This window comes from Triturus cristatus, chromosome 9 (genome assembly GCF_964204655.1).
Source record: "Triturus cristatus chromosome 9, aTriCri1.1, whole genome shotgun sequence".
NCBI classification, from domain to species: Eukaryota; Metazoa; Chordata; class Amphibia; order Caudata; family Salamandridae; genus Triturus; species Triturus cristatus.
Genome location: NC_140592.1, coordinates 168307340 through 168330017, shown reverse-complemented (window position 1 = coordinate 168330017; position 22678 = coordinate 168307340). Strand labels below are relative to the sequence as shown.

Here is a 22678-nt window from a genome sequence, read left to right as displayed (position 1 = left end):
TGAACAGTGGGACCAGAAGCAGCAGGAGTCTTCCTTGGTGCTGTCTCACTTGCAGTCGAAGTCCAACGAAGTCCAAGTATTCATACGGTCGAAGAGCAATGTAGTTTGAGGGTTGAGTCTTAATCCACGATGAATCTAAGGAGCCACCCACAGGTAAACCCTTCAGTACCCTAAGGAAAGTATTGGAACAACTCTGGGGTCCCTCTCAGAGGGAGGTGCTGGATAGAGGGGAGGATACTCCCATATCCTTTGTCCAGTTTTGCACCAGAGCTGGGGCCAATAGCTCCCTGAACTTGGTCAAACTGCAGCATGCAAGAAGGGCACCAAATTTGCCCTTCAAAGCAGTCTGGTGGCGCTGACAGGCACCCCCACCCTGGCCCAATACACTAAGTCATGTCTGGGAGGTTGTCACACCTCTCTGTGACAGGAAACCTATTGTTCTACCTTCCTCTGCTCTAGATCCCCAGTAGGAGGACAGAATCGTGTCTGTAATCGGCAGCAGCACTAGCTTGCTTGCAGACCCTGAAAGGCTGTTACCAGGAGTACAGAGGGGTACCCTAAGAGAGCCCCCAGGTACATGGGATCATACTTCCAACACTGAAATCAGTGTTGGGGTATGATTCTAACATGTTTGATACCAAACATGACCAGGTTCAGTGCAACCACTATATAGTTAGACATCTCATAATGACTGATGTCAACTATGTGTATTAAAATGGCTCACCACACTTACAAAGCCTGGAGAATCGACTCTGGCATTTGTAGGGGTGTCCTGCTCATGCAGGGGCACCCTCACCTTCATAACCAAGCAGCCTGCCCTCGGGACTGAAGAGCTGCCATGGGGTAACTTATAGGATTTAAGTGCAGTGACCTCAGATATAAGATACTTATATCTGTCGTTAGAGGTACAAGCACCAACTCACACAGGCAGCAATGGCAGGCCTGTAGTCACAGTTCAAGTGGACTCCCATGGGTGACACAATACATGCTTCAGGCCATTGGAGACCCCTGATGTAGCTATGCCCTTGGTACCTTAGTACCATATACTAGAGACTTACAAGGGTACACCAGTAGCCACTTTTGGATGTACAAAAGTACTTACCATGGTCAATTTAGGGAGAATGCACAGTGACTGGGGTCCTGTTTAGCACGATCTCAGTCAGACTAGGAAAAAAAACATACTGACTTCAAGCAACAAGTGGTGGTAACCATGAAAGCAGATCCTACCTTCCTACAATGTCAGTAAGCCCCGCTCTATAGTTGTGCAGTTCACTAGTAGCCCAAATACACACCGAATAGAGCAGTGGTCTCCAGGCCGCCAAGTTAGTGACAGGGCTAATGTCAAGGTTCCATATTAATGGCACCAAGGGAGTTCCCCTCCCTATTTCGGAGAGGGCTATTATAAAGTTATTTTCTTTGGTGCCCAAGATACCCAAATTGCAGTGCCCCAATAATACAGCTCCATATAGTGTCGCACCCCACGCTTGCATCTTGTAAATTTCCATTGCAGGGAGAATTAGGTGCCAAGAAGCCTTCTTTGCAAGCCTAAAAATTGCCCTTGCTCTGTGGGTTACAATGTGCAAACTTTTATTGATCTGAGGGGCCCAAGAACCGGAATTGACCAAGTGGATTCCCAAATAATCAAATTCTCTGACCCTTTCCAGTACTTCTCTTCCCAGTTCTACAATGCCCTTCACCCTTTTCTTCCTAGAATAGGTCATCTGCTTAGTCTTTGAGACATTAACTTCAAGGCCATAATCAGAGCAAAACAGACTAAAATTGTCAACACGATTTTGGAGACCCACCTTGGTTTTGGCCAGTAGGAGGGTGTCATCAGCAAAAAAGAGAGCAAAACGTTCTGCCCTACAAGAGTCAGGGAATCATTAACACAATTGGTCAAATACTTGACACAGTTGTTGATATAAAGAAGAAAAGGGTTGGAGCCAGGACACACCCCTGGCAAACACCTTTATTGATAGGAATTGTGTCAGTGAGCTCCCCTATCTAATAGAGACATCAAGCCGTAGATTCCTTAACTTTGATTTCTCCAAAGGCACCAGATTGGATCTAGAAATTTTTCAGCAGTGGCACCGCTGCGCGTCGGTAGGTGGTATCGTACGACACTGTATCTAAATCGACCATGTCATTGACGTCACCGGAGTCCATATAAGATGCCCTCTGATGCACTGACATAAGTTTCTCGTTTTCTGTGCTTCTAGCAGACTGGGGAAGCGGTGGATTTTTTGTTGAGGCAGTGTGCCTTTTTCATGCGTTTGGGTTTTAAGGCGTGTGGTTCCTGTGGTCGGCAGATGTCGGCCACGGACCCTCACCGCATCTGTATCTCGTGCCTGAGTGAGCACCTTGATTCGGTGTCCTGTGACTCTGGTCAACTGCTTCGGCCTAAGGTGCTTAAGGCAAATTAAGCTGTTGGCGGCGCTACTGTCACAGCCCTCTAAGGCGTCCCATAGGCCTTGATCGCCTTCGCACTCCAGGGAATCTCATCAGGGAGGCGTTTCCCGTGGACGTCGTTTGCTGCCCTCCTCTCGCAGTAATTTGAGACGCAAGCGGTCCAAGCCGTGTCAGACCCATACTTTGCTTGTGGAATCGGGAAAGGAGTCTGCCCCGTGCCTCCCAACATATCCTGGAGCCGGGGCGACCCTAACCCAAATCAGGGAATATTATAATTCTCTTCTCAAGTTTTTCACGCCTATACCTTCCCTTGGAGCGCCTTAGGGCACCAAAGAGGGGCAGGAGGCCGAGACTGTTACAATGCCCACAGGTTCACCTTCGGCGTCAGTCAGGCCATCGGATGCGATTTCTATATTGATGCCTGTAGGTGGCTCGAGGGCCCGGCGGGTGTAGGTTAATAGTGGACGCACGCAATATAGAGTTTTAAACCACTTTCTTTTATTGTAGGGACGTTTCTTGTATGAATTATGCTTTAGAAGTCCTATAGACCGGATGAGGTTTTCACAAGTAACAAAAAGGTGTGGACTAAGTCAAATGAAACACAGTGGCTAAACAATGACTGGGGATCCTCTTCTCCCTTCTCAGGACCATCCTTAATGCTTGCGTTCAGGCTTTTCTGTGGCTCTTGTTTCCTTCTGTGTGCTCCAGAAAGAAGGGAAAAAGGAAGAACAAAATGCTGGGATTAGCTCACTGTCTCCTGCTCTGGGTTTATTCTGCTACCACCACCAAACGTTGTGTAGGGCAAAAGGGAACGGGTTGGTAGGGAGTGCAGGTACTGTGGAGGAAATGGCTGGAGAAAACCACAGGTGTTCTATCTCCCCGTGCCACCCCACCACCCCCACCAGGGTGACCCCTTTAGTGCTACTTGCCTTGGGCCACGACCCGGGAGTAGGGTCGTGGCGTTGGGACCCGGGCGTCCTCTCCCTTCTCTGGGCCGCCGGGCTGTCCTCTGTTATCCCAGGGGTGTTCGGATCTCCGTTGTCTCCTCCACTGGGCTGCTCTCTCTCTCTGTCACTCTCTCCTCTCTTCGGTTCTTCCTCTTCTTCTTCTCCGTGGTTTCTTGCTCTCACGCCACCGACGACCCCTCCTGGGTGTGAATCTCCGTCTTTATTTTCGTCCGCTCGTGCTGATGTCCTGACGTCGCGTCCCAGCGCCACTAGACCGCTGTGTTCTTCCGGGGTTTTTCCGGCATCCAAGTCCGTCTTGTCCCACTTCCGGTCTGGTGTGCCTTCGACCTCCTCACAAATCTCCCCCCTTAGGAATGGACGTTTGGGCCATTCAGAAGACGGGTGCCGGGACAGATAATCGGCACTGATCTGCTTCACGACTGGGACGTGTAGTGTCTGAAACGAAAAAGGTTGTAAGGCGAGAAACCATCTCAGGATGTGGGAATTGGTGTCTTTATTCTTCGCGAGCCACGTCAGGGGTGCATGATCAGTAAGGACAAGGAACCGTCTTCCTAACAGATAGTACTGTACGGACTCTATAGCCCATTTAATAGCTAAACATTCCTTCTCTATTGTTGAGTAGTTCGTTTCCAGGGGAAATAGTTTTCTGCTGATATACAACAGGGGTTTCAGTTCATCGCAGGAGTCCGGTTGGAACAGTACAGCACCCAGACCGTGACCAGAAGCATCCGTTTGAAGGACAAATGTTCGATCAAAGTCGGGACAACGCAGGACTTGGGCTGTACATATAGCATGTATTAGGGCCCTGAAACTCTCTTCATGTGTTGGGGTCCAGGTGTGAATACGTGTGGAATGGGCTTTAGACAGGAGCTGTGTTAGGGGACTGGCTATGGAAGAGAAGTTGGGTATGAATCTTCTATAATACCCTATGAAACCCAGAAAATAACGGTCCTCTCATTTTGTTGTGGGCCTAGGGATGTTTTTGATGGCCTCTATTTTGTTTACTTGGGGTCTAATATGTCCTTCCTGAATGGTATAACCCAAATACTGTATTGTGTTTGTACCTAATAGGGACTTCTTTGGGTTAATGGTAAGGCCAGCCGACCTTAATGCTAGAAAAATTACTTCTAAATGTACTAGGTGTTCTTCCCAGGTCTGGCTAAAAACAACAATGTCATCAAGGTATGCTGCAGCATACTTTTGGTGAGGTTTTAGTACCCGGTCCATTAGTCTTTTAAATGTTGCTGGTGCCCCATGCAATCCAAAAGGGAGTATCTTGAATTGGTAAAGGCCTGAGGGTGTTGCATATGCCGTTTTCTCTTTGGAGCTGGGAGTTAAGGGAATCTGCCAATACCCTTTTGTTAAGTCAGGGGTTGACATATTCCTGGCTTTTCCTAAACGTTCGACCATTTCGTCTATTCTGGGCATGGGATCAGTATTTAATTTGGTTATGGCATTCACTTGTCCGAAGTCGATACAAAAACGCAGACTACCATCTGGTTTTGGCACGATCACCACCGGGGAGCACCAGTTACTTTGGGAGGGTTCTATTATTCCTGACTGGAGCATATCCGATACTTCCTTTTCCACTGCTTCCCTACAGGATTCCGGGATGCGAAAGGGCTTTTGTTTTATTACCTTTGGGTTCAGGGACGCTATCTCATGTTGAACCAAGGAGGTTAACCCGGGACCAGTAGAGAATAGGCCAGGAAAGGTATTCATTAAAGCCCCTAACTGGATCTTTTGTGTGGAGGTTAACACCTCCCCAGTGGGTACAGGCTGGTTTATGGAGTCCTGGGCTGACAGGAGAGGTATGTCCAATGGCTTGGAGGTACAGGCAAGGTAGGCAGGATTTCTCTCCACCAGGGCGGGCTGGGTTTCCTCCCATTTCTTTAATAGATTCACGTGGTAGATCTGTTTGCCCCCAGTTCGGTGGAGCAATAACACGCTATAGGTGACGGGCGTTACCCTTTTCTCTATCACATACGGGCCCTGTCACTTTATCAGCAATTTATCCTCAGTGGAAGGGAGTTACAGAAGGACTTTCGCACCCAGTTGGAACTCCCTAAGGCGGCTGGTACGATCGTAATACTTTTTCTGTGTTTCCTGTGCCTCTTTCATGTTGTCGTGTACCATTCCCCACAGCTGTGTTAAGGAAGATTTAAGGTCAGCGGTATATTTCAACAGGGGTTTTCCCTCCTTCGTCTTCTTCTTCCCACTGTTTAACCTCCATGTCCAGTAGGGTTCTCGGCTTCCGCCCAAACAGCAGCTTGAAAGGGGAGAACCCAGTGGACCTCTGTTCGTGTGTCCATAGAGAGAAGAGAACCAGAGGTAGTTTTTGGTCCCAGTCTCTCCCGGTTTCTGAGATGACCTTACGGAACAGGTTTTTAATCGTTTTGTTATACCTTTCCACAAGGCCATCTGTCTGGGGATGGTAGACCGAGGTTCTGATCTTATCTATCCCAAGTATGTTACATATCTGCACCATCAGGGGGGACATAAACGAGGTCCCCTGGTCCGTTAGGATCTCAGACGGAAATCCTATTCTAGAAAACAGTGTGATCATGGCTTGTGCTACAGCTGGAGTGGTCATACTTGACAAAGGAAAGGCCTCGGAGTAACGGCTGGCATAATCAACTATGACTAGAATGTAACGGTGTCCTCTGGCTGAGGGAGTCAGGGGCCCCACTAGGTCCATTCCAACCCATTTAAAGGGGACATCAATGATAGGCAAAGGCTGTAGTGGGGACTTCGGGACAAACCCAGGACTTGTATACTGACACCGTGAGCAAGCAACGCAGTGTTTTGCTATGTCTAGGCTGTCCGGAAATCGGTTAAAACCGATTGTCCCCGACAGTACCCTACCGGCTGAAAATCAGCTGACTCGGTTTAAACCGAGAATCGCTGATTTTTTACATTTGTTGCATTTAAATTTGTTGCACTGCTTGGCCACTTGAGGGAGCCAAAGCAGTACAAAAAAGCAATCCAAACTACGCATCGGTAATTCCAATAACCCGTCCCGCCCTCCTCCCGCTGTTCATGGTGTTGTTTGGTCCCTTCCTCCTGCCATCTGTGGCCTTGCTTTCCTGTCCCGCCCCCTTCCCAGTGTCCATGGCTTTGCTGCTCACCATCCCGCTACCCTCCTGTGCTGATTGTTGACCTATGGAAAATGAAGTTATGCTTTCCCTGCCAAGATCGGGCCCGCTGGCTGGACACGGATCACTGCAGCAAGCACCTTGATCACAATTCAGCTGAGCTCTGCTATCTGGTAGTTTACTTAGAGTGCTCCTAGCTGTGCAGTTATCTCCACACCTCCTCTTACCCCAGATTCTTTTATGATGGGCGTATTTGGCCCTCCCTGGGGGTCTTGTCTCTTCTGGGAGCAGAGTCCTCAATGTCAACATCTGAGAATCAAAGGTACTGTCGGTGCTGATCAAACCCCCGACTGATGTCTTTGATACTAATTCAAAGTTTTTGTTGATGCAACAATCGTATTCACCACTCTTTTGTTTCCTTTCTGCAGCATTTCATCTCAAATTGTAGCTGTTAATTTGGAATCGTTGCCGATTGCTCACCCTCAGCTGTTAGGAAAGGCACCATACACAGCCCAATGGCTTTGGTTCCATTGATCACTCTGGACAGAGGCTCAACTAGAGTCAAATTTTGAGGGGCGAAGAAAAAACTTCGGGGGGGCTGGCTGATTCTTCAAACAAAAGGCAGATTGGAGCTGCAGGGGCTCTAAGCCCGGGGGGGACATTAAAGCTTCATTAACAAGCAAAAGGTCTTTAAAAGACCTGTGAAGTACTCGGGTGTGGCTGTGTGTGTGCCCGGGAAGCTGTCTCATCCCGGGCTGACACACACAACGGGGGGGCTGAAGCCCTTTGAGTCCAATGGGCATTGCGCGCCTGGGTCTGGACATTTATTGAAATTGGGGCTCAAGAGAGCGAAGTTTTAGGAACGCAACTTTATGTGCACGTGACCAGGCCATTAAGTTAATCAGATCACTTAAGGAAGCCCTTGCCTCACACACCAGGATACTTCTTTTGGCTTTTGACTCAAGGCCAAGACAGCTGTTGCACGAATGAGCATTGTGGGAGGTGCAATGTGATTAAATGGTGAAAACTGACTCAGCATTTCAGCTGCTTATGCTCGTCTTGCAGAAAGCATGTTTTAGATGGTAATGGTTAGCAGCATTTCATGAATTCAATGTACGTCTTACAGGAAGAAGGGCTTAATGTGTTTCAGTTAGTACTGGCGCTCAGCATTTCAACTTTCTTTGCATGTCTTTTCCCCCTGCCACTCATAAAAATGTATTTCACTATAAACCTCGCCTGTTAATGCCGCGTGAATAAGAACAGAGATTAGGAAATATTAATAACATGCGCAGGCAGAACTTTGGGTGCATTTAAGGTGACATCTGTACATTCTATAGCACCTGGAGGCAGCCTCAGGCCACATCAAACACCATACAGGTAGCCACATTGTCCTTAGAGTATACATGCAAACCGGGGACATATTAGAAAGTGCAAACACATCAGAGAAGCGAATCTCTATTTAAAAAAAATAATATAAAAGCAAGTCAAAAGATAGGGGTGCAGTACAATATATTAACTAGTCACTAAGGGAGCATTGCAGCATTGAGGCACATCACAAAAAGGGGTACCTTACAATATACACGCAAGAAACAAGTGAAGGGTTAGTTGTGAAATATGGGCAGTTCAAAAGAGGAGTGCTGAACAATATGCTGGAACCCCAAAAGAAGAGCTTTATAACACGCAAGTACAGCACAAAACGAGCTGCTTTATAGCTCAAGAGAAAACCACAAAAGCGGCACATTCTAAATAGGGGCACATAAAAAGGGTACATTCGAATATAGGGAAAGTCACAAAAGGGTTGCTTTATTGTTTATAAGCAGGGCATTATGGAGCAGGTGGCTGTCAAGTCACAAGAGTGGACGCATTTCACACACGCATTTTGCCTTTACTTACAATGTTTGGTTTTAAAATTCTACCTCCTATGCTATCCCTTTGGATGGTGTTGGGGGTCAGAGGGAGCACAAACCTCCCCTCTTCCTTTAACAGAGAGGTGGGTCTGTGCCTTTTAACAATGTTAAAGTGAACAGCCAATTGCTGCCCAGCATCACATAGGAAGAAACGCCACAGCCCCGCCCCCACACATCTACCTCTCTTTTAACTGTACTTGATAAATACCGAAGGCAACAATCTCCACCAAGCTGTAGAAATAGGAGAGGAGAAGAAGGTGGACTCTGTAGGTGGGCTGATAATAAGCAACGTGGGCTCGTTTCTTGAAAGAGCACTTACCACTCTCTGGCCCTAAGTAGCATTTCAGAATCCCCCTCAAGTGGTTCTCACAAGGCCGCATTAATAAAGTGCCTGAGTGAGGCTGCCCATCCCCAGCATTCAACACCAAGACCGTAGAGAGGTAGGGTGTCTCGGAACTGGCAGTACTTGACCTGCTCCTTGAGAGGACATGGGGACTGCTACCGATGTCAAACCACTCCATCATCTGGTATCAACAAATGTGCCGTAATGAGCACTTGTATTTGTTAGCAATGTACATTTCATATGCTGCTACAGTTTTTATCTGTTGGCACAGTGCCTTATATCTGTTAATGCTGTACCTTGCATCTGTTGCACTTTGCATCTGTTAGCACAGTGCTTTACATCTATTTGGGGCCCCCTGCACTAAACAACTCTGAATTTATTATCTATGTTTAGCTCATTCACGCCCCCAGCAACTATGGCCAGATAATTATCAACCCACTTCCTTGGCTAGCCTTTATTTGGGCCCATTGCTGAAACTAACCGCCTCTCTGGCTGGTAACAGAAAAGCCAGAAGACTAGATGTATGAACAAGATAGCTGCTTGTGGGCTAGTGCCTCACTTATGGGCCTGTGCATAGGGTGGGTATTTTGTATGCTGACTGCACTCCTGTCTCAGCTCTATGAGGAAGAGGGATTCTAAGTCAAGTGGTACTAGACTGTGATCGTACCAACCCAGTCACGGAGAGGCCATATAATGTCTCTCTGCACAGCACTTTGACACTTGGCCTGCCCTCGGGCCTTACCTTGGCGAAGCGGTCTCCAGCTGGAATGTGTCAGAAAAATAGAGAGACTAGTAATCCGACCAAGCCTTGTGTGGTGTAGGTACTCTGTCAGCACCATTAGGCATACGGTGTTGATTAGTGTTTTTGTTTGCTGCACTGCCTGAGGTGCCCTGGACTGGTATACAGTGTCAGGTAGCACTAGACTGATCTCACCAAACTGGTAGCAGCTCTACAAGGTTGATGCAGTCAGAAAGTGAGCGCAAAATGCCAATTTCCACTGACATTAAGGGCCACATGCTGATATTGCTCTTACATATTCGACATGTCACTGCAATCTTGATGCCATAGTGCTCTCCTACCTCTTGTAGAGGCCCAAAGGTGCTTTCTGGTTGATCGAGTAAGTAGCTACTTTGTTGTGCATGACCGCAGAGTTGCTTGAGAGGCCTGCTGTAGGCAGACCCTACTGAGGCTCTAATCTACAGTTGGGCATTAACTTTGGGGTGAGGGCCCTATGCAGTAATAATGGTACTGCAATCAAGAGGTGAATTGAGAATACAGGAGCAAATACATTTGATAAACATGCAGAACAGCTGTCGCTAGAGTAGGGCGGCCTTATGGTGCATTGAGGGCTCTCCCTTGCCTCTGCTGTGGGTCAACCCCTCCCCTTCCCATGTGCCCTATTCTGAGCTCAGCCATGATCCGGCCACAGCCTGCTGCAGCCCTTGTTCGATGGTTTGCAGCCCAGGCTCCTTCCTGTGAAACATCTGTGCATCCATCAATGTTGAGAGGGCCTTATCACAGATAAAAGTTTATGGGAAGGGAAGATATTGCGCACATGACCAAAGACTCACTGAAGAAGTATTGTATGGTGTACTACAATAAGTTTGATTTGTAAAAATTTGGACCTCATATACACTGTACATACACTGTCTATATATCATGCACTATCAGTGCAGAAAGCAGGCAATAATAAAAGCAAAAAGTTCGATAAACACCGGAAAAACACTGTTTCTGTTGTTTTTAATGGTGCGGAAATGTGTAACCACTGATAACCACTGTTTTTTTAAGGCATTGAAATCACTGGAAAACACTGAAAAAACCCCACCAGAATTTACCAACAATAGAAACTGAAAACAGGAAAGCCTAGCTATGTCCCTATATACACCCGGCCAGTAAAATCTCTCTAAGAGGTACTTCAAAGTGTTCTCCTTGCCGTAATGTCCACCCCCTATTCTATTATGTGCCAACAGGAGCACATGTTCCTGAAAGGAGGTTGGTACAATTAGTTGGATTTTGGTCTGTGGATCTCCCTTTACAGCTCTATATAATAGCCCCCTTTTGACTAAGAAATAAGGTCCTACCTGATGTGGTTGCTCGTGGACCTGCTCCCAGGCGTGGGTGAGTGAGCTGTCCTCCCGTTGGGCTGTACGGAAGCTACTGGACTTTGCTCCATCTGTGTCTGAAAGGGAAAGAGGAAAGGCAGGCCGTGACAGCTGCGAATAGGAAAACTCCCTTCTCTCCCTTTGTTTTTTTTGTCTACTTTTCTTAACCCTGGTGTTTGGTTTTCTATTTCACTTCCATAAATGGGGCTTCTTCTAACCAGGCCCGGGTATTTCTGTTTATTCCTCCCATGTATGTCTCAAATTTGGGGTGATCAGTCCCTATAAAGACTGCTTCTGGCAAGGAGGGTATCACACCCACCCACCGTAGGTGGGGATCGTTATCCACATCTAGCAAAACTTCTGCCACGGGATATGTTTTAGTGTCCCCATGTACACATTTTACCCTCACTTGTTCCGTTGCGCTAATCTGGGGAGGGCCTATCGGGGATTCATTTACTACCGTAACGTGACACCCTGTATCTAACAGCGCTTGCTTTTTCTTTCCGTTAAGAAACACCTCCTTTTTGTATTGATGAGGACCCTTTCCTGTTAAGAAGATCCTGCCTCGGGTATAACCCACCTCCATAGGTTCTACAGGAGGGGCACGGTGAGGGCATTGCCTAGCTATATGGCCCCATTCGGCACAGCTGTAACATTGTGGGCCCTGTCCGCTGGCACCAGAAGGAGATAGAAGTGGTCTAAGGACTGGGCGGGGTGGTATCAGGGGCTTGGTTTCTGGTCTTATGTAGGGTCTCGGGGACGGGTGTGACTGAGGTTGTGTTGGGGGAAGAGGGAATTGAGCCAGTGTGGTACCAGCTCTAAAGTCCGGAGCCCTGTGAAAGGCACAGGCAATCTCTACCGCTGATGTGGGAGTGAGATTCGGGTGTTGCTTCACCCATGATCATGTACTAGGTGGTAGGGCATCCAGAAATTGTTCCAGATAGACTATTTCTACTACTTCCTCTACTGTAGATATATGGGGTGTTAGCCATCGGTTGCCCGTGTCTCTTATCCGGTAATATAAAGCCCGAGGATTATCGCCAACGGACCATTTTTCCTTTCTGAACTTGTTCCGGTAGTGTTCCTGATTGAACCCCAATCTTTCGAGTATGGCTTTCTTCACATCCTCATAAGCCGTAGTTCCCGCCAGATTGGCTGCTTGATAGGCAGCCTGCAGTTCCCCAAAGAGAAGGGGAGCGATGTATTGACCCCACCTTTCTTGGGGCCAAGCTGCTGCGGAAGCTACCCCCTCAAAATTTAAGAAGAAGTAATCAGGATCTTCCCCTTCCTGATATTTTTGGAGAACTGTTACTGGGACGTTAGGACGTACTCGGGTATTTACGATGGTGTCAGTGAGTCGTAATATGGCTGTGTCCTGGACCTATTGATAGGTAGAGGCTAGGCTGGCTTGATCCTTCAGGGCTCCCTGTAGGGCTTCCCTCTCCATTTGAGCAGCCTGTAACTGTTGCTCAAACACTATCTGCAAGTGTCTTTGTCCTTCATCCAACTGGGCCACGACATCCATCAGAGGCACGGGTTGTGTCATGGTTTGACACGTAGGGACAGGGAAAAGATTCCACTTCTGACACCACTTTGTAGGTGGCTCGAGGGCCCGGCGGGTGTAGGTTAATAGTGGACGCATGCAATATAGGGTTTTAAACCACTTTTTTTTATTGTAGTGACGTTTCTTGTATGAATTATGCTTTAGAAGTCCCATAGACCGGATGGGGTTTTCACTAGTAACAAAAAGAAGCGGACTAAGTCAAATGAACCACAGTGGCTAAACAATGACTGGGGATCCTCTTCTCCCTTCTCAGGACCGTCCTTAATGCTTGCGTTCAGGCTTTTCTGTGGCTCTTGTTTCCTCCTGTGTGCTCCAGAAAGAAGGGAAAAAGGAAGAACAAAACACTAGGATTAGCTCACTGAGTCCTGCTCTGGGTTTATTGTGCTACCACCACCAAACGTGGTGTAGGGCAAAAGGGAACGGGTTGGTAGGGAGTGCAGGTACTGTGAAGGGAATGGCGGGAGAAAACCACAGGTGTTCTATCTCCCCGTTCCCACCCCACCACCCCCACCAGAACGACCCCTTTAGTGCTACTTGTCTTGGGCCACGACCCGGGAGTAGGGTCGTGGCTTTGGGACCCGGGGCGTCCTCTCCCTTCTCTGGGCCGCTGGGCTTGTCCGCGTTGTATGTTATCCCAGAGGTGTTCGGATCTCCGTCGTCTCCTCCGCTGGGCTGCTCTCTCTCTCCATCACGCTCTCCTCTCTTCGGTTCCTCCTCTTCTTCTTCTCCATGGTTTCTCGCTCTCATGCCGCTGATGACCCCTCCTGGGTGTGAATCTCTGTCTTTATTTTCGTCCGCCCGTGCTGACATCCTGACGTTGCATCCCAGCGCCACTAGACCGCTGTGTTCTTCCGGGGTTTTTCCGGTGTCCACGTCCGTCTTGTCCCACTTCCGGTCTGGTGTGCCTTCGACCTCCTCACAATGCCGATGGACAGTCCTTCGGGATTTCCACCTTCGATGCTTGTCTCCAACCAACCAGCATCATTACCGTATCGGTGCAGCACAGCCCTCTGAGGCTTCCACTTTCGGTGCCGTCAGCGGTTAATCTGGTGTCGATGATGGCGCTGCCCGAAGCCCCACCCCTTTTTCCTCTCCGACGCTGAACGGGGTGCCGCACTGCACTGTATGGCATTGGATGGCACCGACAACGCGTCGGACATAGCGCTTATAGAGCTGGTTGGCTTAAGCATCGATTCTGGGCTCATTGTAGACCCACCTCCTACTAGTCCTTCTCGACCAAGTGAATATGGAGTTGAAGGAGGGGATGTGTTTATTCCCCAATCAGATCCAACCTCTTTTGACTCTAGTTGGGTTTTTGAGCTAGGAAAAGTGAGGAGTGGGTTGGAATCCTCTCCAGCCTCGGTCCTTTGATCTCCTCCTGAATTTGCTTCAGATGTAAGCTCCTCATTTGCAGACATGTTGAAGCAAGTTGCTGAGGTTTTAAACATGCCACTTCCATCTGTGGCTGTGTCCAGGAACCATTTTTTGGACATTTTGCACCAGAGTCAGTCCAAAGAGGACTCAGTGCTTCCTTAATGCGAGGCTTTATCGGACATCTTTTTAGGGCTGAGCCAGACCCAATACAGGCCCTCCTATTGAGCATTCTATTTCTCATTGACATCGTCCAACCCTTGATGACCCTGCCTGTCTTATAAAACATCCTGCTTCACAAAGCTTTGTGGTTCAGATTGCTTTGGCTACACAAAATATTGGTTCTGTTCCACCTACCCTTCCAGATAGGGAGGCTAAACGAATGGATACAGGTGGCAGGCACATTCTCGCCTCCACCTGTTTGGCTTTGAGGTCTACCAATACTTCTTGTGCTGTTGCTTGTTTCACCCATGCTTTGTTGGATTCATTGGCAGATATATTTCCATCCATTCCAGAGGAGAGTCGTGTCACTCTTGCCCCCTTGCTATGTTATGGGCAGCAGGCGGCCAAACTTTTGATACGTTTTCCACTTAACCAATATGGAGCAAAGGACCTGACTGACTGAGCTGGTTTCAGATCTGAAACCTGCTTGCAAATTAGACAGGATGTGGTTATCATTAATCCACCCCAATAACCTCTCCAGAACTTGTTTGCAGAAAACCTTTTGGAAGTTGTCCAGAAGGCTAATTAGGCGGTAGTTGGAGGAGATACTAGGATTCATCTTCTTGAAGACAGGAGAAATCTATGCCCCTTTCCAGGTGGACGGCATCACTGCCCCTGCTACAATTGCATTTGTAATGGTGTTGATATAGGGGACCCAAAAATTAGAGTAGGATTTGAAAAGGTCAGCTGGGATGTTGTCTAATCCCGGAGCCTTCTCATGTTTTGATGATTCAAACACAAGGGCAATCTCTGCTAGAGAGAATACTACGGGAGTATAGGGCGAATTCGAAGTAGAACTGGGTCTGTGTCATGCGCACATGAGTAAAGATTACCAAAGTGGGCAGCCCACTCACAAGGCAATATAGACGTCTCAGCTGTGATCCTAGAATTCCCGCCACCTACACTTACTAGACTCCAGAATTGGTTCTGGTCATTAATGGACTAAGGCTCTAGGAGATCAGACCAAAGTGTACCCCATGCAGCTTTTGCTTGCTTTATTTCAAACCAATAGTACCCTCTTAACGTCCTTATCACCTTGCTAATTCCTTTTTAATTGCCCAAAGGAGAGTATTCTTGGCCTTTCTACAGGACTGAGTAAACCACCCATTCATTTGTGGTGCCCTCCCCCGAATCCTTTGTGGACTCAATAGGGAAACAATCTTTGAGTTTGTCAAAGAGTTTAATGTGCTCAGCAATAATCACCTCGCTATTCCACCATCCCCCAATTGTCACACATGACCTCCATCAGTGCGGCTCGAGCTGAGTACATGCCTAGTAGAGCATTAGGAGAGGAGCACACTGCCTCCCACTTCACGTTCTTACGATTATTCGTGACCTTCAACTGTTGTTTGCACATTTTAGTGTAGGAAGAGGGGACGAAGAACATCAACTGCCTCATGTTAAGCACTAGGTCTCGTCTTGTCCCGCTCCGTCACTGCCATATCTTCCATCTACCTCCGTAGCTTATTATCTAAAATAATGTAGTCAATAAAACTTACCTATAAGAGCCTCATTTGAATGTGGGAGCAGGTGTGGCATCAGAGAGCGAGCGACAGCCATACCCTGCTCGCAGCCATAGGCTAAAGTAAGATACACCACTTGGAGTGCAGCCCTTGGGCGATTTCTTTCTAATGGAGATTTTAACTCTGGGATTTCCCACATTTAAGCCTCCTCGCAAAATAAATCCTGGATGATGGCATGAGGTTTGTATGTAAGATTTCAGTCGTCAGCAATGATAAGATAGTGGGAGCCTGAGTGTCTGGCCAATATCTTGTCCAGCAAGTGAAGAGTTGGTGATTCACAACATTTCCAAAGACTCTGATTGCATAAATTGATCAACAAAAGAGACATGTCCTTTGAGAAGGACAAAAGTAGCCCTTGGGTGTCCTGAGACCACGTTTGGGGTTCAACTACCGAAAAGAGAGAAGTGTACTCACCCAGACAAGTAACCCACCCGATGGCCGTCCTGCTGAGGATCTTCTTGTTGGAATACCAAAACTCTTAAATCCACTTCTAAATCTGTGGTCAGTTGCCCAGGATTCCTGAACAAGACAGATTGCATAGTTGTCAATACACTGGCCCCATACAGGGTTATCAAGTTCAGACTTGCTTCCTGCAATGTTCCAGCTAATGATAGCTGTAGAATTATGTGTTGAAGTAGAAGGAGGAATTCCAATACCCAAGGCAGATGGTAGCTGTTGGTGACCAGGAGGCATGGGAAGAGCATGTTCACCAATAGGTGATTGAGGAATAGCAGCTAGTGGATGTGAAGTATCAATCATAGGGCGGACCGCACAGTCAAGGGGTGTCAAAGATGACACGGGCTGGAAACTATAAAAATGCAGAGGAGGGTTTGGGGAAAGTGTTACTGGTGGCCCCACGGGTTGAAGTGGTTATTCTGTAGGCTGCAAAGGCCAGGGTGTCTAGAGAGCTATCATCAGTTTGAAGTCAATATTCCTCTGTGAGGGTGGAGGAGGCCTCTATATGGGCAGATGGAGCCTAGTGCCAGTTGACGGTATCCCTAGCAGAGGCCAATAGCCTGGGTGGGATTAATTGGGAACAAAGTCTTGGGTTGCAGGTGTTGATAGAAAAAACTCAGAGGGCAAAGGAAGATGTCAGAGTGCACTCCGCCATACAAGTGACAATTTACTATGAGCTTGAGGTTGACAATCACACAATCCCCGAAAAACATTTAGCCAGTGGGCAAACCCATCCCACCCTTCGAACCATCAAAATGCTGGGTGCTTCTGAGTAAGGAAAGTGGGCAAATGTATGTAACCAGGGCACACGTTCTAAAAAAAGAATTAGGGAGACTAACCTAGTTAGGCAGTAGGCAAGTGACATCACGGTGCGCGACATCACGGCGCATGACATCACACATGGCACATGACATCACACATGGCACCACAGGAACTGACATCATAGAAAGTGGCATCACAAGCCACGACTTTACAGGAAGTGGCATCACAAGAACTGACATCAGATCTAACGCCCTCACATATATGTTTAGCAAGTCTATCATGTGTACTTTCTAGCCAATTGCAAGGATACTAGCACAGTGAGCTATGGAAAATGATATGTGACTTCTACACCGTGCAATCCCCCACTTTTATGTGTAACGTAAATTATTTCAACACCTTCTCAGGTGTAGTAAGTTCTATATAAATTCAATTTGCTTTGTGTAAATACTGGGAAAGACCAACATATCTGACATTTTTACAGTGCATGCATATGTCCTAAACAGGGACTGAACAAAGTGAAAAGCTGCCTCTCTTAAGCATGTGTGAAGTGCTAACATGTTGTGAGCCTTTGTTTCCCCTCCGGTTCATTTACATTTAGGCGTGAGGCTCCTGACTGCTCCCAGCCAAGAGACTTGAAAAAACAAGAGGCCTGATGACCCCTCAAATTCGGCCTCTGTTATGGGCCCAGCAGGAGTCTTAAACAAGAAAGCCCCATCCTGTCCCCGCCTGCACGTTGTTGCTTGCTGCAGATGGAAAGAAGACAACGTGCAGGCGCTGCTGAAAGTGTCCTGGTGTTTGGAAATTACACCGGGAGGAGTTCAGCACATTATTCAGTGGGGCCCAAATTCTTGGCAGGGTGGACGGCGTTCACCATGTGAAAATAGTGGGAATAGTGGGTGGACGTCATCCACCTGCGTGTACACCCGACTCGTGCCCTATATGTAACCTGTGGTGGACCTTATTCTTGAGCTGGGCAAATGACTCAATCATATTGGCAGGCAAGCAGGGCACATTGGATAACACATAAGGACATGCCTCAGGAGGAAGGTCAATTACAGCAGGGCTAGGTTCATGTGTTGGCTCCCCCCTCTTTCTCACATTTATCGCTGCTCTTATCCCCACTGAAACACGCCTGGCTGTTCATCCCCTACGGCACACCATTTATGAGGGTAAATCGCTGCCTGGCCTCCCTCTCTGAGGGATAAATTCCCGTGGAATCAACATTACTTTCTCTAGCAGTGGAAGAGGCGAGGGAAATGGTGGCTGCAGGTTGGCAGCTGGCCCAGTAAGGGCAGATTCCGTTTACTTAGTTCTGCTTCAATTTCCGTCAGATGTTCAAAATTGGCTTCACTTTGACCTCCATAGCACCAATGACCTTTTCGCATGTAACCCCCAATAAGTCTTCGATCTTGTCATTATAGTCCACGGAGTCCCTTTGCAGGATGTTGGGAGTTATACGTGGGCACGTTTCTGCTCTCTTCCTTCTCCCTCGAGGGCCGTCAGAGGTTGAAGATAACACTTGAATTTCGTGCTCCAAGGTCACATGAGGCAATGCAGAGGGAGAGCCAGGAAGGGGATTAAGGGAACTCGGTCCCATAGGAGCGATGGAAATCACGGTTCCTGTTTCAGAGACTGTTGGCATTGTTGCAGCAGGAGTCACAGGAGTGGGAGGAGGGGAAGAAAGAGAATGGTGGTGCTTGGCCAGCTCAATTTAGCACGCTGAAGAAATCCATCCAAGGAGGTGCCAGAGTGGGACTTTGTTGTGTTAGCAGGTGGCATACGCTTTCCCCTTGTAGAAAAAAGCCACACAAATCCCAAGGGAATGTGGAGAATGTTTTACAGTGCCTACTAGTATTCCAGCGAAGGAGGAATGCCCCAGCCCGCCCTCCTCTGGGTGAAGACGGGCCCACTCTTGGCCTGGTCTTCGCACGGGTGCGTCCCGTACCGTTGAAGCACAGGAGGCTTAAATGCGCCCACTTGGCAAGGCTGCAGACTCACTCCATCGCCTCCTCAAAGGTGTCTGGGTCCGGTAACCTGGGGCCCCCAGCTGATTTCCAGTTGCGTCTACTTTTCCACGCCTATTTGGCCTTGATCACACCCCTGCACCTGAACATATGGCTTTGTGCTTTTCCATGCCTATTTGGCCTTGATCACACCCCAGCACCTGAACATATGGCTTTGTGCTATTCCAGGCCTAGTTGGCCTGTGATCATGCACCAGCACCTGAACATATGGTTTTGTGCTTTTCCAAGCCTATTTGGCCTGTGATCATGCACCAGCCCTTGAACTTATAGCTAGCTGCTCTTACAGGCCTATTTGATTCGATAGGAAACGCCATGTCTCTGAAGCTTGTCTACTTGTGGCTATGGCTCTCTTGGTACCATGCTTTTCACTTAAACATCGAGTAGACCTTTCTAACTTCCCATTCTCTGTTTCCAAGTCGCATAGACCTGTTGAAATATCAAAGCAACACCAATTGCAGTCCTGACATGGCCAAAATCTTACTGGAGAACCAAACACAGAAATCTCTACAAGTTACACTCCTATTAAACCAGTTCATCTTTGTCCTTTCCTTCCATTGCTGAATGTGAGTCCAGGGCCTCTCTCCAGACATCCTCGTGCAGGCGGTCGCAGTCACAGACTGCACCTGCCAGCAAAAGGGATTTCTGGCACCCTCTTTGAAACCAAGCCTGCAATCTTTCAGAGAATGATGGCCCGGTCTGAAGCAGTGGCTCCGATTTCACTGCTGCGCTCTGCAGAGCAGGTGCAAGTACATTTCCGCAGTGTGGTGCACGGATCCCGGAAGAATCCTTGTGCCATAGAGTACTAATATATCAAGCTCTCCTTGACCCATCATATGCCTCCTTCATTTGCTATTAAATCAATTCCTCTTCATCAAAATTGAGTTTTAACCAGTTCTTACCATCCATAGAGCGACTTAAGTCACACAGATGGATCAATAGGATGATTGGTCATTTGTAGCGGAGTGTGGGCCTGAATCCTAATTGCCCATCTCAGAAGATCTCCAGTCTCTGTAGTCAAACATTTACTTTGGGCAACAAGCGTGACAAATGTAACACTTGCTGAACACCAAAGGGGAAATCACTCTGGGGTACCGTTGGTGCCATCACCTACCAGCGGAGTCCAAGTCTTCAAGTGAAAGGAGCAGTCCGTGCTGCACCTGTAAGAGTCCTCAGGAAGTGCCCTGAAACCTCCAAGTCGTTGTAGATCGGAAGAGGTGGCCACCTAAAACCACTACAAACCGTGACAAACTGTACAGCAACCCGCTAAGACCCTACGGGGAAACAGCCTTTAAAACGAGGTTTTTACCACGTTGTGCCTTTACCACACATTTTTTTTTACTACGTACATGCATTTACAACACATGCCTGTACCACACATGTAAGGTAATTTTTTTGGGGGGGGGGTCTCCCCCTACAAATACATTGCTTTTATATATGTGAACACTGCATGGTAATGGCATGCGTTGCAAAAAACATCTGTTCTAAAAAAAATGTGTGGTAAAAAATGCGTTGTAAAGGCATGCAAAGTCTTTCCCTGTCTTGTGCCATCATACGTCCTTAGACCTGCCGCCTCAGACGGTCCGACCTCAGGGAACTGATAACCATTTCTGGGATTTGTCATATAAAAGCTGGCTTGTTTTGTGCACTTTTGATTAATGCGTTCTACAAGTGCTGTAGTGTTTTGTTTGCTTTTCCAGTTAGGAATTCTCATTTTGCAGCACTCAGTTAATTATTTTGTTTTCCCGTCAAAAAGCATGTGACGTTTTGAAAATGACCAATTGTAATTAAAAACATTTATTTGCCATAGGTCATAGAGAAGGAATCTGCTGAAGTGGAAGCAAAAAGCAAGACAGTCCGGGCCGATGAGGAAGTAGCAACACAGAAAGCCGCGGAAGCGCAGGCCCTTAAGAATGAGTGTGAGAGTGACCTGGCTGAGGCGATCCCAGCTCTAGAAGCAGCCCTGACTGCACTTGACACCCTTAAGGTAAGGCGCCAGATGTGTTCACCGTAACCCTTGTGTGCGTGCTTTCAGTGGCGCCAGATGTGTTCACCGTAACCATAGTGTGCGTGCTTTCAGTGGCGCGAGATGTGCGTTACCCTAGCGTGCGTGCTTTCAGTGGCGCGAGATGTGCGTAACCCTAGTGAGCGTGCTTTCAGTGGCGCGACTCGTACGAGATGTGTTCACCTAACCCTAGTGAGCGTGCTTTCAGTGGCGTGAGATGTGCGTAACCTGAGCGTGCATTCAGTGGCGCGAGATGTTCATAACCCTAGCGTGCTTGCTTTCAGTGGCGCGAGATGTGCGTTACCCTAGCGTGCGTGCTTTCAGTGGCGCGAGATGTGCGTAACCCTAGTGAGCGTGCTTTCAGTGGCGCGACTCGTACGAGATGTGTTCACCTAACCCTAGTGAGCGTGCTTTCAGTGGCGCGAGATGTGCGTAACCTGAGCGTGCATTCAGTGGCGCAAGATGTTCATAACCCTAGCGTGCTTGCTTTCAGTGGCGCGAGATGTGTTCACCGTAACCCTAGCGTGCGTGCTTTCAGCGGCACGAGATGTGTTCACCTAAACCTTAGTGTGCGTGCTTTCAGCATTTTTTGGAATGTGGCGATGCTTTGATGATTTGCAGCTCAAAGAAGATACCTAAAGTTATGTTTATATCCTTTGTAATAAGTAGGTTTCTTTCATTTCCCCATGAAACGGTGTGCTTTCTTATTACGGGTACGTTTTGACATGAGTGAGCTTTTAATAAAAAATGTTGGGGCATATTTACAAGGGCTTTATCTCCGCTTTTTTGGCTTACAAATTAAAAATAGCGGAGATAAAACCAGCGCCCTATTTACAAGAGGGTGCTAACATGCATAATCGCATGTTAGCACCCTTTTTCCCAGCGCCTTACTTTGCCTCTCCAATGAGATGCAAAGTGGGCGTTACTGGGCGTACCCAAGATGGACTACCTTGCAAATATCGCTGATGTTTACATCGCAATATTTACAAGGCAGGCCACATGATTTTAGCACACATTAGATTTTGGCAAAAACTACAGTTTTCACCAAAACCTAACATCTGCTAAAATCCTGACTTAGCCATCCCTAACATAGGGGGTGGATTATGGTCGTATCAGCAAGGTTATCGCCCTTTTGCAGGGAACATCGATCGAAAACCAGAGATGTTCCCTGCAAAAGGGCGATAACCTCGCTATATGTGGAATTTTTATCGCCCTGGAGTAACGCGTTGTTAATAACGTGCTACCAGGGCGATAAATACCAGAGATAGCCTGTGATAATATAATTATCGCTAAGCACGGTCAGCGATAATTATCGCTGGCCGTTGTTAATATGCCCCGTTGTCACTACATGCTTGTAAAAAAGCTTCGCGAGTGCGTAGTGACATAGCAGTGCTACTTTCCATTGGCTCCACTGGGAGGACGCCCCTTCCCCCTAACAGCGACCTCACCTCCAGGAGAAGAGAACTGTCTCACTCGGAAGCACTAAAAGCACCGCCTGTGAACACCAGAGCCAACTGACTCCCAACTCACACTCACCAGGGCTCCGTGCATGATGAATACAGGCCCCAGCTAGGCCCACAGGACACAAGGGTTCGCTCTCCTGTAATGGAATCTATAAGGAAGTTGGCACGGAAACTGCAAAGTACAAAGACAGCATTTATTAACCCTTAAGGGTGGTCCTACAATCCACACAACACTCTTCAGTATTGCATAGAGTAGCACAAAGAACTTACGTACATGGTCCCCTTTTATACACAATAGAGGGGCTCATAAGTGGGTGGATACAACATGAGGCCGAAGAACATTACCATTTATGGTCATTTTCGATACTGAATCAATATGCGGGCGGAGCTAACACACTCCTTGAGCCCGCGAAAACATGGTCAAGCAAGGCTAACTGATAACAGATGTGGTCAGTTCTGGGCATGC

At 47.8% G+C, this 22678-nt stretch overlaps 1 protein-coding gene across 1 annotated transcript in view; it reads left to right on the top strand.

Moving 5' to 3' along the window:
• Nucleotides 1–22678, top strand: part of DNAH12 (dynein axonemal heavy chain 12) — a 1449067-nt gene that overhangs the window by 875221 nt on the left and 551168 nt on the right. The window contains exon 49 of the mRNA XM_085624669.1: nt 20555–20731. Coding sequence (XP_085480795.1) covers nt 20555–20731 — 177 coding nt within the window. The remainder of the gene's footprint in view (nt 1–20554; nt 20732–22678) is intronic.